At 39.7% G+C, this 15413-nt stretch overlaps 1 protein-coding gene across 1 annotated transcript in view; it reads left to right on the top strand.

Moving 5' to 3' along the window:
• Nucleotides 1–13944, top strand: part of LOC144015591 (voltage-dependent calcium channel subunit alpha-2/delta-1) — a 132655-nt gene extending 118711 nt beyond the window's left edge. Inside the window, exons 36-39 of the mRNA XM_077515714.1 lie at nucleotides 148–277; nucleotides 4056–4168; nucleotides 6492–6574; nucleotides 10621–13944. Coding sequence (XP_077371840.1) covers nucleotides 148–277; nucleotides 4056–4168; nucleotides 6492–6574; nucleotides 10621–10734 — 440 coding nt within the window. The 3' untranslated portion in view covers nucleotides 10735–13944. The remainder of the gene's footprint in view (nucleotides 1–147; nucleotides 278–4055; nucleotides 4169–6491; nucleotides 6575–10620) is intronic.
• The last annotated feature ends 1469 nt before the right edge of the window (nucleotides 13945–15413 follow it).

The following is a 15413-nucleotide window of genomic DNA, read 5'->3' as shown; positions in this document are numbered from 1 at the left end:
GACACCAAACAGGTGACGTTAGCCACTGTCGGTCAGTTAGTCAAGCAGTTTTGTCATTGATACGGTACTGTGAAGTGGAAAAGCAGCATTAAGTGGAAAAGCAGCATTTGTTTACTACAAACAGTTCCTTGTGCAAACCTCATTTAGCGGAGTCAGCGGATGAGGACATTCCTGACGCCATGTTTAAAGAAAGCTGCATCACAGAGCAGACTCAGTACTTTTTTGACAACGATGAAAGATCCTACTCGGGGGTCCTGGACTGTGGAAACTGTTCAAGGTATGTCTGTTAATTTCTGAGTACACTCTGTGTATATTAATTTTTCATGCACCCCCACAAACTATCAACTTTCCCCTCTATGTGCGAATATAGTGTACTGTATATGACACTATAAAGACGTTCCTCCTTTCCTCAGATCCTTTTCCTGCACATCCTTCTGTTTAATGATCCATGGGGATAGGTTAGGAATAGTGTTGCCTTCCTGAAGGGCCTCTTTCGGTTTTTACTTCAGGCGGCTTCGCTTACTATTTCCAATCAGGCACATTTGACCCTGATCTGCCACTGACAGGAACTACAGGGGGAAGAAGCACAAATGTTCTTTTATCTGTTCAACTTCCCCCAGTATCTGGCTTTTCTTCAAAATCGCCAATTTCCACGGGCCACTGCACATTTACTTTGCTCTAACCTTCTTTTGTGTCAATTTGGGGGTTAAATATGGCTGTAATTACCTGGTGTTATGGGTCCCGCGTGTCTGGTTCCCAATGTTAACGGCTGCACACACACAAAGCCTCATGGCGGCCATAAAAAGTCCAATAAGAGAACAGCTTCGAGAGGCCACATGCGCACCTGCATGGGTCCAAGCACGATGTATCAAATGGGACTTCTTATATTACATAGCAGCTCATAAAGTAAATCACTGCAATTTTAGCAGAATTACTACGAATACATATTTGCGCAAACTTGGATAAATGCTTAGCTTCTCTATCTAATCATTAAGAGACCTAATGTAACACACTGACTCATTCACACAGGGTTATCTTAGATGACTTGAGCTACAGTGAAAGTGGCAAATAAATCCTCTAGTGGGTTGAAATAAGCTAGCCAGATACAAGCGTTGTCCGATTAATCCTCACTGTAATGAAATCCCACTCGTGTAGCTCTGAACCAATCAGAGTACGGCATCCCACAAGACCTTCGAGTGGGCTTTATTTACATTGTGGAGTAGCTTCACTAAGAATGCGCCGCGTCAGGTAATAGCGCGAAATATTGCACCACAACTGCACCCGCAGTCTGCGCCCACTTACCCACCTATTCACTAAGGATATTGCTCTAATCATATACCGGCGCAAACACAGCCACAAAACTGACAGTTTGGAGCAAATTTGCACCTGATTTACCACACATGGAAATGGATTTGCGCCAAGAACATGGTTGTTATAGTAACAGTTGCGAGAAAGATGACATTATCAGAAAGCGAGGTTGGACCGAGAGTAAGCGTTTATAGCGCCATTAAGTTGGACAGAGCACAGATGACAACGACATCATTAATTCATAAAGTACAAATTATTGGTGGGATCATTTATTAAAAATATATTTTCAGAGGTTGCTGTATGCATACAGCAGACCCGTCACCAGAGCCCAGGCTTAAGGGGCACATGAAATGCATGGGCGGGCCCAATTATTTTGAATACCCTAACCCCACAGACAGTACTAACTTGCCCAATATATTTGGATAAATTTATGTAGCACTGTCGTGCATCTATCCATTGAATGGCGCCCGCTGACAGTATTATCATAGACAGCATTTACAGTACATACACATACAGTAGACTGCATCGGTGTCGTAAGTACGTTGACGCCGCAGCCATACTGGATGAGGCAAAGTGAAACTATTTGTAAAGATGCCTTGTTCCGTTTCACTTTGGAGATGTATCATCAAGCCACAACTCATTGGATTAATAAGGAACTATATTGATTATATTATCCCATTCAAAGTCAATCTTACTAATCATTTTCCGATGTAATACAATTGCCACATCCCAAATGGCAGATACGCTGACATATCACTTCGAACGGGCCACCTGTTTGAACGGTGTCTGCAGCAGAATTAAAAAGGAAAAAGGAAAGCAAAATCCTACCTCATTTGAGATGCCCAAACTAAATGTCAGTCCCATGGTTTCTTATTTTCCAAGTGGCTCTTTAGTTGCTGACACAAAAGTAGTTTGTAGTATGTCCCTCCTCACTTGTCTTGTGCGCCAGCGTCCTCAGAAATTTGCAGCTTCACTTGTACAAAATGTACATGACTCTTGCATTGCACGCCAACATTGACGTATGCGTATGTCAGCGTAAGCATACCTAGCATTATTTTAAGTAAGGCTGCGATGGCTGTTGCAGATAAGACTGGCCATCAATCAAACAAAACCATACCACTATTTCTTCATATTGTGACGTCTTGCAAGAATGCCGCCAGAAAACGTTACATGGAAATGTCTCCCTTTTTATTTGTCTTGAACAAACAGCTACCGTTGGCCGTAGCCGACGCCGAAAACAAGAACAATTCACTAGCGGCAAGCAATGAGCACAAGCAGCCAACACAAACATAACGTACCTGCTACAATGCGAGACATGTGTTGCATTAACTGACACTCTGACATAAGAGTGCTAAACAGAATTAATGGAAAAATATAATAATAAAAAAAGGCGAACCATTTTAGAGATCCATGCCTCAAATGGACGGGCACAATGATTTTGGTGGGCGGGCACGGACCCCTATCACCCGCCCATGGTGATGGGTGTGGCATACAGTATGCATCTGACACGTAAAAATGATCGTAAAATGCCGCTCCCCCTCCCATATACGTCATTTAAAAAAAAAAAAAAGAACATAGGAAAAGGTCCCCTGCCTCTCTCTCTCCTCTCTGCGTGGTCAGCCAGAGAGGGACATGCACCATACGTCTCCTGTCTCCATATCACCATGCACTGCTGTCATGATCCTGGGATCGAGGTTGCGGCAGGTTTATACATGCTTTCCATAAACATTATTTGCGTCACACAAATTCCGTGTGGCTATTAGCGCTGGCGTTAGCGAATTAGGCACTGTATATCAATGAGTCTCATTTGCATTGGGGTGGGCATATTTTGCATCAAATGTATGCAAATTACCTAATTTACATACGCGCAAATAACACCGGCGCACCGAGGCGCAATCTGGTTAGCAGAGCACTTAGTGACGGATTTCCCATAAACGTGTTTAGTGAATTAGGTGCTTCCGGATTGCTCCATTTTTACCGGTTAGCGCTGCGCAAAGGCAACGCTAACCTTTTGTGAATCTTCCTCTCTGTGTATTCAACTTGTAATCTGATTGGTTCAGATTCTTAAAAAAAAAAATAATAATTCTGTCATGTTTTTCAATATATGGGGCCTCCAATTTTGAGTCTGAAGACACTGGGAAGTCTAACACTAATATGGTTAATGGACTGCTTTTTATGTCGCACTTTATCTACACATATCGTGCCCAAAGTGCTTCACAAAGCTTTACATTCACCCATTCACACGCACAGTCATACAACAATGGTTGGCTGCTGCCTATGCAGGGCGCTGCCAGGTCCACCGGGAGCAAATCCAGGTTCAGTGTCTTGCTCAAGGACACTTTAACATGGTCACCAAGGGTGAGAATCGAACGGACAAGTTGACAGATGGGAGATGGCCACTCTACCACTGAGCCATGCCACCCCTAGTAACACATGGAAGCTGAAATCTTATTGGAGAAAAAAAAATAAAAAAATAAAAACGGATGGGCAGCCAACGACACACATGATGAAATGAAGACAAAAGACTGTTGGAAATAAATGCACACAAAATTTTACAGTTGATGGATTGGATCTATGGATGGATGGATGGATGGATGGATGATGTTACATGGACAGATGTTGATTCATGTCCTCAGTGAAAATTCAACCAAACTTAAGATAAACATTGTACTCAAACCGAATGCAGGAGTACATTTTTGTAAACTTCCTACTAAATTCATACTGCATCATCTCTGTGTTCTCACCAGGATGTATCGAGCGGAGAAGCTGCCCAACACCAACCTGGTGTTCCTGATCACCGACGCCAAGGCCACGTGTTTGTCATGTGACCCCAGGCCGCTGCGACAGGCCGAACAACCCTGTATCCTTTCACTCAAGTCGTAAATAGTCAACATGGGAGTGGCACGTCTTTTTTTTATTTATTTTTTTTTTATTCCCGAGTCCTTCCATCCATCAGCCCTAGTGACAAGAGAGCTTTAAAATCAGCGTCCAAGGACACACGCCGAAGCACTTTCCAGCAGGTCCCCTCTGAGCGTCCGCGGGTGAGCAGTAAACCAGATGGCGGCGCGTATGCAAGGCGCTCTCACGTTACTACCAGATTGGCTTTTCTTTATTTCTGGCCTGTGCGCCGCCATCAAGTTGAATTAAGGTTAAGAGCAGAGGTGCACTTGTGTGTTGAAATGTAGGGAGGATATCTGTTTGACAGATGTGGCTTCAATGTGGCTTCTTGCTGCTCGAACAGTAAAGGTGTCGTCGCGGGCGTTTGCCACGGGGTCACTACTGGGCGCATTTGTTACCACTAAGGTAATGGTGCTTGTGCAGGTTAACACGTCGAACAAATTGTCCAGTTTAGAACCATTTGTTGGCTTTTAGTCTCAATTGGGCTTTTAGTTGTGATTGTTTTGGACTGTTACATGGTGTTAAGTCGGATTTATCGTTTCCTGATGTGATTCGGTGTCTTGCACGTCTGCGGTTTGCTCCCTGACATTTGTTTCACTTGTGCGCTGTCAAATTTGTGTCTTGTTAGTTTTGTTTTACGCCTTCTGTGTCGATATAATCAGTTCCTTACCCAGGCGGGATTTTTTTTTTTTTTCCCTGACAAGGCCATAACAATCATTCCCTTTTTTTTTTTCCTTCTTCTTGTTTTTATTGGTACATTTGTGTACCTTCTGTTTTGAGATCATCAGTTCTTCACACAAGCCATTTTTGTCCCCACTTTTTTTTTCTGAGAAGGACATAAGAATATTTCATTTTGTATATATATATATATATTGTATATATATGTATATAATGTTTTCAGAGTCACACGGTTGTGTTCATCCCTTTGATCTGTTTTTGTGTTTTTAGTTTCCTGTATTTTCAAGATTTCCTTTTTTTCATCCAGTTTGCATTTATTTTTCTTAGAGGATCTGCATAACAATGAACAACTTCATAAATTATGTCCAATTTTCTTCAGCGGGTAGCAAGGTTTTGCACACTCCTTCTATTAAGGTTTTGTGTTTGAAATCTCATTTTATGCCTTCTGTGTTGCTATAATCAGTTCCTTACACATCCGAGTATTTTCCATCTTTGTGTGAGTATTTTTCTGAGATGGGCATAACAATCACTCATTTATTTTTAATTAATTATGAGCAATGTTGCAAGATTATGTTAACTACTTTTATTAGTTTTTTGTGTTTGTTACTTTTATTTTATATTTTTGGTTTGTCTGGATAATCAGTTCTATAGATATCCAGTTGTTTGTTTGTTTGTTTGTTAAAAACCTTTGTGTGAAGGCATTTTTTTCTGACAAGGGCATAACAGTCATTAATTTTTCATAGATTTTGTCCAATTTTCTCCAGAGGTAGCAAGGTTCAGCACTTCTATTTGTTGTGTTTGTTTTATTTTACTCCTTCTGTGTCGAGGTAATCATTTCTTCCTGGTGTGTTTTTCCCTGCACCTGAGTGCATTTTTCTGAGGGCAAAACAATCATTATATTTTGATCGATTGTGTTCAATATTTTCAGAGTTATCAAGGTTAATTTAACCCTGATCATGTGTTTCTTGGGTTTGTTTGTTATTTTGCAAGATTTTGCTGTTGAAATAAATGGTTTCTTCTCATTTTCTTTTTGTCAAAAATACACTTTTTCTAAGATGGTTAAATTTATGCTGCTCAGCCAAGCACGCACAGACAATATAAATCTATTTATGTTCCACTTGTGCTCCCTTGTGTTTTGCATCTGTGTTTTATTTATTTACTGAAAACTGTTTGAATAACTTAAACTACTCATAATGGAGATTTTGTAAGTGGTGGAGCTAATTGCAAGAGGGAAGAAGCTATTGCTGGTTTTTGTGTGCATATTTTCACATTTTGCCCACCCTTGTCTCGATTCTTGCAGCGTACAAGATATCAGAATTATTATGTTATTCTCATCAGGATCATTAGTTGTTTTATATACAGTATAGGCTATATATTGTTTTATATTCTGACATTATTCTTCCATAACTTTGCACCTTTTTCTTTGTTTATATTTTAATCATTGGTATAATACTACTCATACAGGCAATCATTTCAAATGTTGATCCAAATTGATCCAAACACGACATATGTGCAATGACGTGTACTTTGCATGTTTTAGTTTAGCTCAGAATGTTACTCTGTTTATCACCACATTGTAGCTGTTTTTCTGAAAAATGAATGTTCAGCTGAAGGCCCAGATCAATGCGAGCTGGCCCAGAACCCGAGGTACCGCAAAGGGCCCGACGTGTGCTTCGACAATAATGAAAATGTAAGACATCGGCCTCAGTGCCTGTGTGCTGACAAGACAGATTTACAATAGCTGTAATTCTTCACAAATGTCATTTGCTGTCAGATTATGATCAGTTTGGGCCTTTGGGTGCAATGTTATCTGTCTGGTCACTCTATTATGTCCATATTTGTAGCTTTTCACCATTTTCATGTCATCGTTTCTTCTTGGTTTGTCTTCCTGTTGTGTTTCTTAACGCTTTCTGTCTTCATCTTCTCATTTTATTTGCCTCTGCCTCCCACTGGCTGTTGCTCTTGTCCATCATGCTAGGATGAGCCCTTGTGTCCAATCAGCAGAGGGTCCACATTGAGCTACTCAGCCCTCCTCTTGTTTCTCTTGCTGCTGCTCACTTTTTTTGGTTAGTGTGTTTATGTAGGAAAGATGGGTTGAGAACAATTATGTTTATTTTTGATGGCAATTTCGATTTAGCGTTATATTCCAATGAATATGTTTTAGGTCATATTTGTTTATTGTCACCCTAAGAATTTTAACTTATATCCCCCTGTGAGGACAACATGCTGTCAGGCTTAAACAAAAAAAAGGTAATCTTCATATTAGTTTAGTAAAGTGAACGTTATTATTATTATTATTATTATTATCCATCCATCCATTTTCTTGACCGCTTATTCCTCACAAGGGTCGCGGGGGCTGCTGGCGCCTATCTCAGCTGGCTCTGGGCAGTAGGCGGGGGACACCCTGGACTCGTTGCCAACCAATCGCAGGGCATATTATTATTATTATTATTATTATTATTATTATTATTATTATTATAACATGAAATAAGATGAATTAAAAACTGTACAAATGCAAATCAACACTTAATTTATGAATTTATGCTTAATATAATTATAGTATTTCTTTATTTATATTATCATTGAATGAATTATATATACTACTTGTGGATATTATTATTATTATAATTATTATTATAATTATGTGAAATAAGATGAATTAAAAACCGTACGAATACAAACCAACTCTTAATTTATGAATGTATGCTTCATATATTTTTACATTGTTTGTATTTTTATATAATGTTAAAATATTCCCCCATAACCCTTGATACTGACATTTGTTTCTATATGAACGAAATGCTAAATAATATGACAAGGATTATTGTAATATTAACAGTATCACTATTCAAGAACTTTACTTAATTGATGTGTTCCATTAATATAATTACAGTATTTTTTTATGTATATTATCATTGCATGAATTATAGATAATACTTGTGGATATTATTATTATTATTATTATCATCATCATCATCATCATCATCATCATCATCATCATCATCATCATTATTATTATTATTATTATGATCATTGTTGTTATTATTAGTATTGTTATTATTATGATCATTGTTATTATTCTTATTATTATTATCATTATGCAATTAGGATTTAATAATAGAAATACAATTGCCTTTTTATGATCTATTAAAAAATATATATTTTTTAATAGTTGTATGATGCATTTCCCCCATGTAACAGTTGGAGATTTGCTTCACTACCAATAAAGTGCTTTGCATAGGAGGTCATTTCAGGAAGCAATATTTTAGCTGTTTGGTTCACACCCATTCACATTCAATTCATTACATGGATTCCATCAAAGGAAAAAAAAAAGGGTGATGCGGTTCATGTGTTGCATAAATCAGCATAAATTGGCAAAATCAAAGGAGGAATGTGGATAAAATATTGTTCCTGACTAGCCAACGTTCCAGCGTTTATACGCTGTCTAAATATTTGGTCTAAAAAAATGGTGTCATATCTGTTAGCACTGCCTTTCATTGTTTTTTTTTTTTTGTTTTTTGTTTTTTTTTAATCTTCTTAGATCAAGACACTTGATGTCTGTGAGTGTGTCCTGGGATGCTGAAAGAGGAAATAGGAAGTGGGCCTTTCTCATCTTTCCATCGCTGCCTTACTTACTTGTAGCTATGTTCCTCATAGGAAGACAGATTGTGTCACTTTAGTAAACAGAGGAAGCCCCGAACGGCTTTCCTGCCTTTTGAATCCAGGCCACTCCGAAACCTTTTCAAGCCTGGTGATGGCATGCCAGAGCTTCCTGAGAACTCCCAACACACACTCACACGCACACAGTTACAGTTGCGGAAAGGTATATTACCTCACTTAGTTGGCCGTATTGTTCATTAGACAATAGGATTTTGCTTTGCTGAGCTCTATTGCTAACCAAAACAGTGTTAGCTACTAAGAAGCATTATTTCTTCATGGGCTTTTTTTTTTCTTTAAATACCAATAAAAGTCCTTCCCCCACTAAGAATACATTATTAACAGGTAATGTATTAAAAATTGGCATAAGGTCATCGTAGGGTTTAAAACATTCATGTCAGCGTATTTCCTGACCTACTTTTGAATCAAAAGCCTAGGCCGCATGCATGAATGCTCTTGGTTTTAGTTAGAACATCTGGTCGTGATGAACTTCAACCTCGTTACTGCTGGAATGAGTGTAACAATAAACAAACAGGTCACAAAAACAATTTCACTACAGTAAACACTCGGGCTGATGGCAGTAAAGCAATTGAGCATTTAAAAAACAATCTACTCAAGTGTCTTCGGTTTACAGCAAATTTTCACATTTTGGAACGTGATAGTCTGTATAGTATACATTTTGATGAAAAAAATAGTAAACAACATCGGCGTGGCTTTGTGTCCCGCTTAACAGTTTATTCTTACACAGCTGTGCAAACTAGTCCGTTGCTCGCCATTTGCACCCACCTCTAGCTATGACCACCCCACCACAGGTGAATCCGTAGAATCCTATAATTTGCTCTTTGCATGATCTAAATGGATTCAAATCAAGTATAAAAGCGGCAGCGACCATCACAACAAGCAGTTTGGCAGATAGTAACCAATTCTTCAAAACACCATAGATGGCCCAGAGAGCAAAATGTGGTTGAATCAATGTTGAAACATAGTTAGGCTTAAGTGTTGAATCTACGTTGCGGTCTAAATTTTAAATTATACAGAAAGTGCAAGGTTGATAAAATGTTGAGTTAAGGGACAATTCCGAACACCCAATTAACCTGCCATGCATGTCTTTGAAATGTGGGAGGAGACCGAAGTACCCGGGAAAGACCCACGCAGACACGGGGAGAACATGCAAACTCCACCCAAGAAGGCCGGAGCCCGGACTCGAACCAGAGTCCTCAGTACTGGGAGGCGGACGTGCTAATCACTCAATCACCATGCCGCATCCTTCAAATAACAAGAAATGGTCATGCTTGAAACAAAAGAAATAGCAATGTAAACTTGCAAGTATGAAATATTTATACGTATGATTGTATAATAATTATAACAGGCCTGTCCCCAGAATACCTCCTCTCCCCCTCTCCTAATCCGTTTCTCCGCTAAAAGAGAAGGGCAAAGATAAGATTCAACATTAATTAAACAATGACCTTTCAAACGTTTTAATTCAACCAAAATACAACGTTGATGCAATGTCATCTTTTAAACACAAACTTCAATGTTGACATAATGTTGTTGAATCAATATTGATTGACCAATCAATCTTCAACCGTAACCAAAAATCAACCTTCTTAACCCTAATTCAACATTGGTTTAAAATCTTTTGCTATCTGGGGGGTTAACAAAACTAGCTTCAATCTGTCGGCATTATAATCCTTCAAGCAGCAACGGATATTTGAACACAGATAATGCAGCAACACATGTAGCCAGACAATTTAATTCAGTTTCTTTAGCCTCTGTGAGAATCTTTACATTGTTTTGTTCCTGTATGTTTTCATAAATCACAGTGCTGTAAAGTGCTATTCATTAAATAAGATTACATAAATTAGCATTTTTTTGTGTTTATTTTCCATAAAATATCCCCTTAAGAGTGTAATATTTGCACAGTATCAACTATCATTTGCATTGCATCATCTCCAAATTATTATTGCAATTTAATTTCTCTGCATTCACACATAATTTCTGCCCAATTTTTTTCTCGTTAGTTTAGAGTTTGTTGTCGTACGGTTTGTGTATGTAACTGACGAAGGATTTCCCCCGCAGGAAGACGACTCTGATTGTGGCGGCGGGACCGGACTGAGCCCCAGCCTCGGGGCCACGCTCGCTCTGCAGCTGCTTCTGCTGCTGTGGTTCGGCACGCCTTTACCAAGCTCGTGACGCCTGCAAACGTTAGCTGCTAGAAAGACTCTTAGCGTATGTAGAGGAAACGAGGCAGCAAAAACGCTCTCAACAAACGAAGGTGTCATGTCACACGAGGAGCCGGTGGACGCCATTCGGGACGGAATGAAGATGATTTTACAAAAGATGTTTTTTTGTTTTGTTTTGTTTTTGTTCCCTACGCAGTCTCGGCGTCTTCATTTTCTGATGCCAAAGGTTTCTCGCTCTTTGTTTTTCAACGCAAACCCTGCTCAGCTGCTCTCGATTTTATGCTGCTCCGCAAACGATTGTCCTGTGGGGTGCAAGGGTAAACGCGAACCAAACCCTTTAATTCTGTTTTGTTGTCAAGATTGTGTGCTCACTGACAGCGTTGATTTGTGGAGTTGTTGCTATTGTTTGTATTGATTGCGTATCAAGGGCGAGTAACTCACACATCCCGTCACTCTTATTGTTTTGTTGTTGAGTATTTAAAAATGTACTGTACCTGCTCAACAGGCATTTTGCTACTAACTCAGTGTTGTGTCGTAGAGACGTGTGCTCCATATCAAGCAAAAGACACGACTGTAAACTGAGCCCTATCGTGAAAAGCATGTAATTAACACGACCCCCTAAATTTTGTTTCAACCATAACTATACCATAAACTATGATCCTAAACACTATGTCATTTAAAGGTCATCTTACATTGTCTCCAAAAATAAACGTTTTAGGCTACAGTTTATTTTTGAAAAATTGCACCTGGGGTGTGCATTATGACAACAATCTAGTCTAAATTTAGCTCCTCCCCAGCATGTTAATCTGTCAGTTGAGATTTTTCACATCAACAACTTCATGGTGACCAATTCCTCTTTACATAGGGCTTTTGTGCATTCTTTTGGCTTTATAGAGACAGCGAAGCTTTTTCAGCAAAGAATGGAGGATACATTTTTTTTTTAAAATGCCAATATTCCTTTTCATAATGTTTCGAAACAGGCCAATAGTCCTTTCATGAGGCTCAAAAGCAATTGACTATGTGCTGCTGACCTGTACCGAATATGACAACAAAAATTTGTGTTTGGGGCTGCACTGCCAGATATACCGTTGAGCTTTTGCCATCCGGAAGTACATGTGATGTCATGCTGAAAAGGTCTACTGGTGAACCACAAATTGGAAGGGAATTACTATACCTGTCTGAGATTCACCTATAGTATTAAATAGAAAGGGATGGGCGAGTACCGATACCAGGTCTCGGTTTCGTGCTGAGACCTGGCCTTATTTCAAGTTATCGGCACTGATGATGGTGGCCGATGCCAGTATTTGCCAGCTGTTCTACAGTCAGGAACTAAACATTTGAAATCAGAAAAAGAAAAAATTGTGATTAATTTCATGCAATTTTAAGGAAAAGTGCTATGTTGGGATAAATCAATTTGACCAGCTCAGTGACCTAGTGGTTGAGTGTCCGCCCTGTGACTGGGAGGTCGTGGGTTCAGTCCCCCGGCAAGGTCATACCAAAGACTATAAAAATGGGACCCATTTGCCTCCGTGCTTGACACTCAGCATTTGAGGTTTGGAATTGAGGGTCTCGATCAATAAGTGATTCCCTAGTGCGGCTCCTGCTGCTGCTCACCGCTCCCTCAGGGGATGGGTCAAAAGACTATCGCCCGGCTTAAGTGGGTGTGACAATCAATGGTACTTAAAAGGACTTTCTTTAAAATTGTGGCATAGTTTTTGGGGGAAATTTGATGTATCAAAAGTACTAGTGGCATTAGTATTTGGTATCGGTGACTACTCAAGAGTTGAGTATTCATACTGGTATCGATCTGAAAAAAAAAAAAATGGTACCGAACATCTCTAAAATTGAACATTTGTATTTGATCTTTGGGTTTCCTTCATTTTAATGCATTGAACTCCCAGTGCCTGCATCTTAACTCAGATACCCGTTTTTTTTTCCGCTGCACAGTACCCACACTGACGAAAACAAGGTACTACCTCCACTTCCTGATCAGCCGGGGTTCCAAGCATATGCGTAAAAATGGCAAAAATGCTAAGGCGAGCGTAACCTGTTGCTGTGCCTTAGCTTTGGACACTGCGGCGTTATACTCCACAATCTCCTCTTTGCTGCCCTCAGTCTCCTCTGGAATTAAATTTGACAGCCTCAAAACGAAGTGAGCTGGTCATGTGCAGTGGAAATGGGGCCAACTGAAGAATTGATGAATTAGTATAATTTCCGGTGTAGCACCTGATTTTAGATTATATCAATCTTGTCCTGCCTGGAGCAATTATAATAACAAAATAGTCTTTTCTGGCAAAATATGAAGATTTAATAGCACAGTATCAAAGTTGCAACATTTGGTGACGTTCATTTTGCTGGCACATTGCTCAATCATATTTCTTTTGTGCAAGTTCCTACTAAATTCCCGTGAGAAGGTTAAGGAACAACGCATAAAACAAAGATGAGGGATGCACTTTCCTCCTGGATCCACCTCAGCCTAAAGCAGACTCAAATTCATGCTCCAACATTTCACTGAATTTACTTTCTGCGTTCTGTCTGCATCACCCGACTCAGGAGCCAAGATGACTTGTGAATGAGCTCAATATCAAACATGACCGTCTCTTTGTTTTCCCTCCTCCTCTTCCTGCCTGTTTCCTCTTTGTTGTCGCTCTATTAAAAGTGTTGTGAAGCAGACGCTGGCTTCAGGCCTGCACGTCCAAAACGCTGCAAAGTTCCCGGGTCGAGCTTTTTCGTTCGTTCGTTGTGTTTCGAGCACCCCCGCGGTCAGCATCAGGGCCTGCTGGAGAGAACGTGAGAGGGCGAAGTATCAGTGATCATCCAGCATTGCCTTACCTCTCTGTTTTAATCCGGATCATGGTCACCAGGTGCGTGCCTTCCGGGGTTCATGTTCTCTCCAACTTGCCTTCGTGTTGAGCTGTCGGGTGCAGGTGATGCCTGTTTATCAAAGTGTTGATGTGTGTTTAATCCAGAAGGGAGGTCGGGGAGGTTCATCTTTATTGATGCGAAGGCCTCCTCCTCCTCCGTGATATCTGATTGTGCTTTAATACTGTACATTATTTACTCTTTTGTGGAACTTGACTATAGCCTGAATACATTTTTGTATACATTTGTACACTATTTACTGTATAAAAGAGAAAAATAACAGAAAGGGTTAAAAATGTTTATAACATGGTGTTGATTATTGTGCAAATATATTCACAATAAAAGTGTTGTATTGTTATGGCCTTTTCTGACCTTTTTTTTTTTTTTCATTGTTGGCAGCACCTCACGTCACATCCATTTTAATCTTAATAGGCCTTTTTCATAGCCCCCCTTTAAAGTTGGCGAATATCTATTCATAATTATCTTCTACTCACAAATCGTGATGACCTCAAATCCAAAGTGATAACCGGTCCCTTCCACGGGAATCTGTTAGTTATTTGCAGTGGTTAAAAAAAAAACTGAATTTCACAGACAAGGTGGGCGAGATCTCCTTGTACAACATACCCCTTACAAATGTACTTGACAAATAAAAACTGAATCAGTTAACAGCTTGTAATACAGTGATACCTCGGCTCACGAACTTAATTGGTTCCCAGAGAGTGTGTGTAAGCCGAAAAGTTCTTCTTCCGAACATTTATTTCCCATAAGAAACCATTAAAATGAGAATAATCCGTTCCCAGGTCCCTATAAAACATAATTTTCTACTAAATAAGCCTTAAAACTACACAAAAATATACCTTATTTTATGTATAATAAATGTGCTATTGTATAGTAATTAAAGAAATAAATTGTACTGTATAATAAAGTCGTTTTATTTTACTTTGTGATGGTAGTTCTTAAGGATAGTAGCAATGGTAGACTTACTTCATTCGCGAGCGTTTCACCGCGTAGAGTGTTTATGGAACGGTTGTCGCTCATTCGCACTTTCGTGCTCACCGGAGCGGAGGAGGCGTGTCCCTTGGTGAACAAGGAAGTGGAGCACTTTAGCGAGTCAACAAAAAGTGAGCACCGCCAACTACTTTCACCTCTTTCCTGCGACTAAACAGCCGTGGCACGATTTTCTCCTTTTTTGAGGTACGTGATGGCACTTTCGCTTTTTTTTAGTGGCGCGAACTCCATTGACTACAATGCAAACGCGCCGCCGAATCGCCGTCCCTCGCTGGTAAGCATTAGGCTTAACACTAGCCTGTGGTGGGGTCTTTTTCGGTCCCATAATAGCAAAAGTACACTCAAAATGTCTATCAAACACAAACCGCGTCCGCACTAAAAGAAAGGGGGTGACGAACTGGGACGCCGTGAGCGTGCGTCAGCTTCTCGTGGCCACCACCGTGGTGCTGTTCGACCGCGTGGTTTGGTTCGTCCGCCGAAAAGTAGTTCGTCAGCAGAGACTAAATTCTCGCGAATTTAATGTTCGTGAGGCGAAAAGTTCGTGAGCTAAAGCGTTCGTCAGCCGAGGTATCACTGTACAAGGATTGGGTCCCAAATGAACCAAACAAATCTTTTCTCAAAATGTGTTCATGGACGAGAATTTTGCAAAATTGTGACATCATATTTTGGAATTTTTAATTTTAGTTTGTTTTTATTTCCTTTTGAGTTTTTTTTTTTTTCTTAGTTTTAGTTATTTTTCCCAGGTGGTTTTGTTAGTTTTTATTAGTTTTAGTTATTTAATAAATTCTTAGTTTTAGTTTAGTTTTAATTAGTTTCAGT

Source organism: Festucalex cinctus, chromosome 3, assembly GCF_051991245.1.
Source record: "Festucalex cinctus isolate MCC-2025b chromosome 3, RoL_Fcin_1.0, whole genome shotgun sequence".
Taxonomy (NCBI): Eukaryota; Metazoa; Chordata; class Actinopteri; order Syngnathiformes; family Syngnathidae; genus Festucalex; species Festucalex cinctus.
Note: the sequence above shows the minus strand (reverse complement) of the source record. Positions and strands in the feature narration are given on the sequence as shown.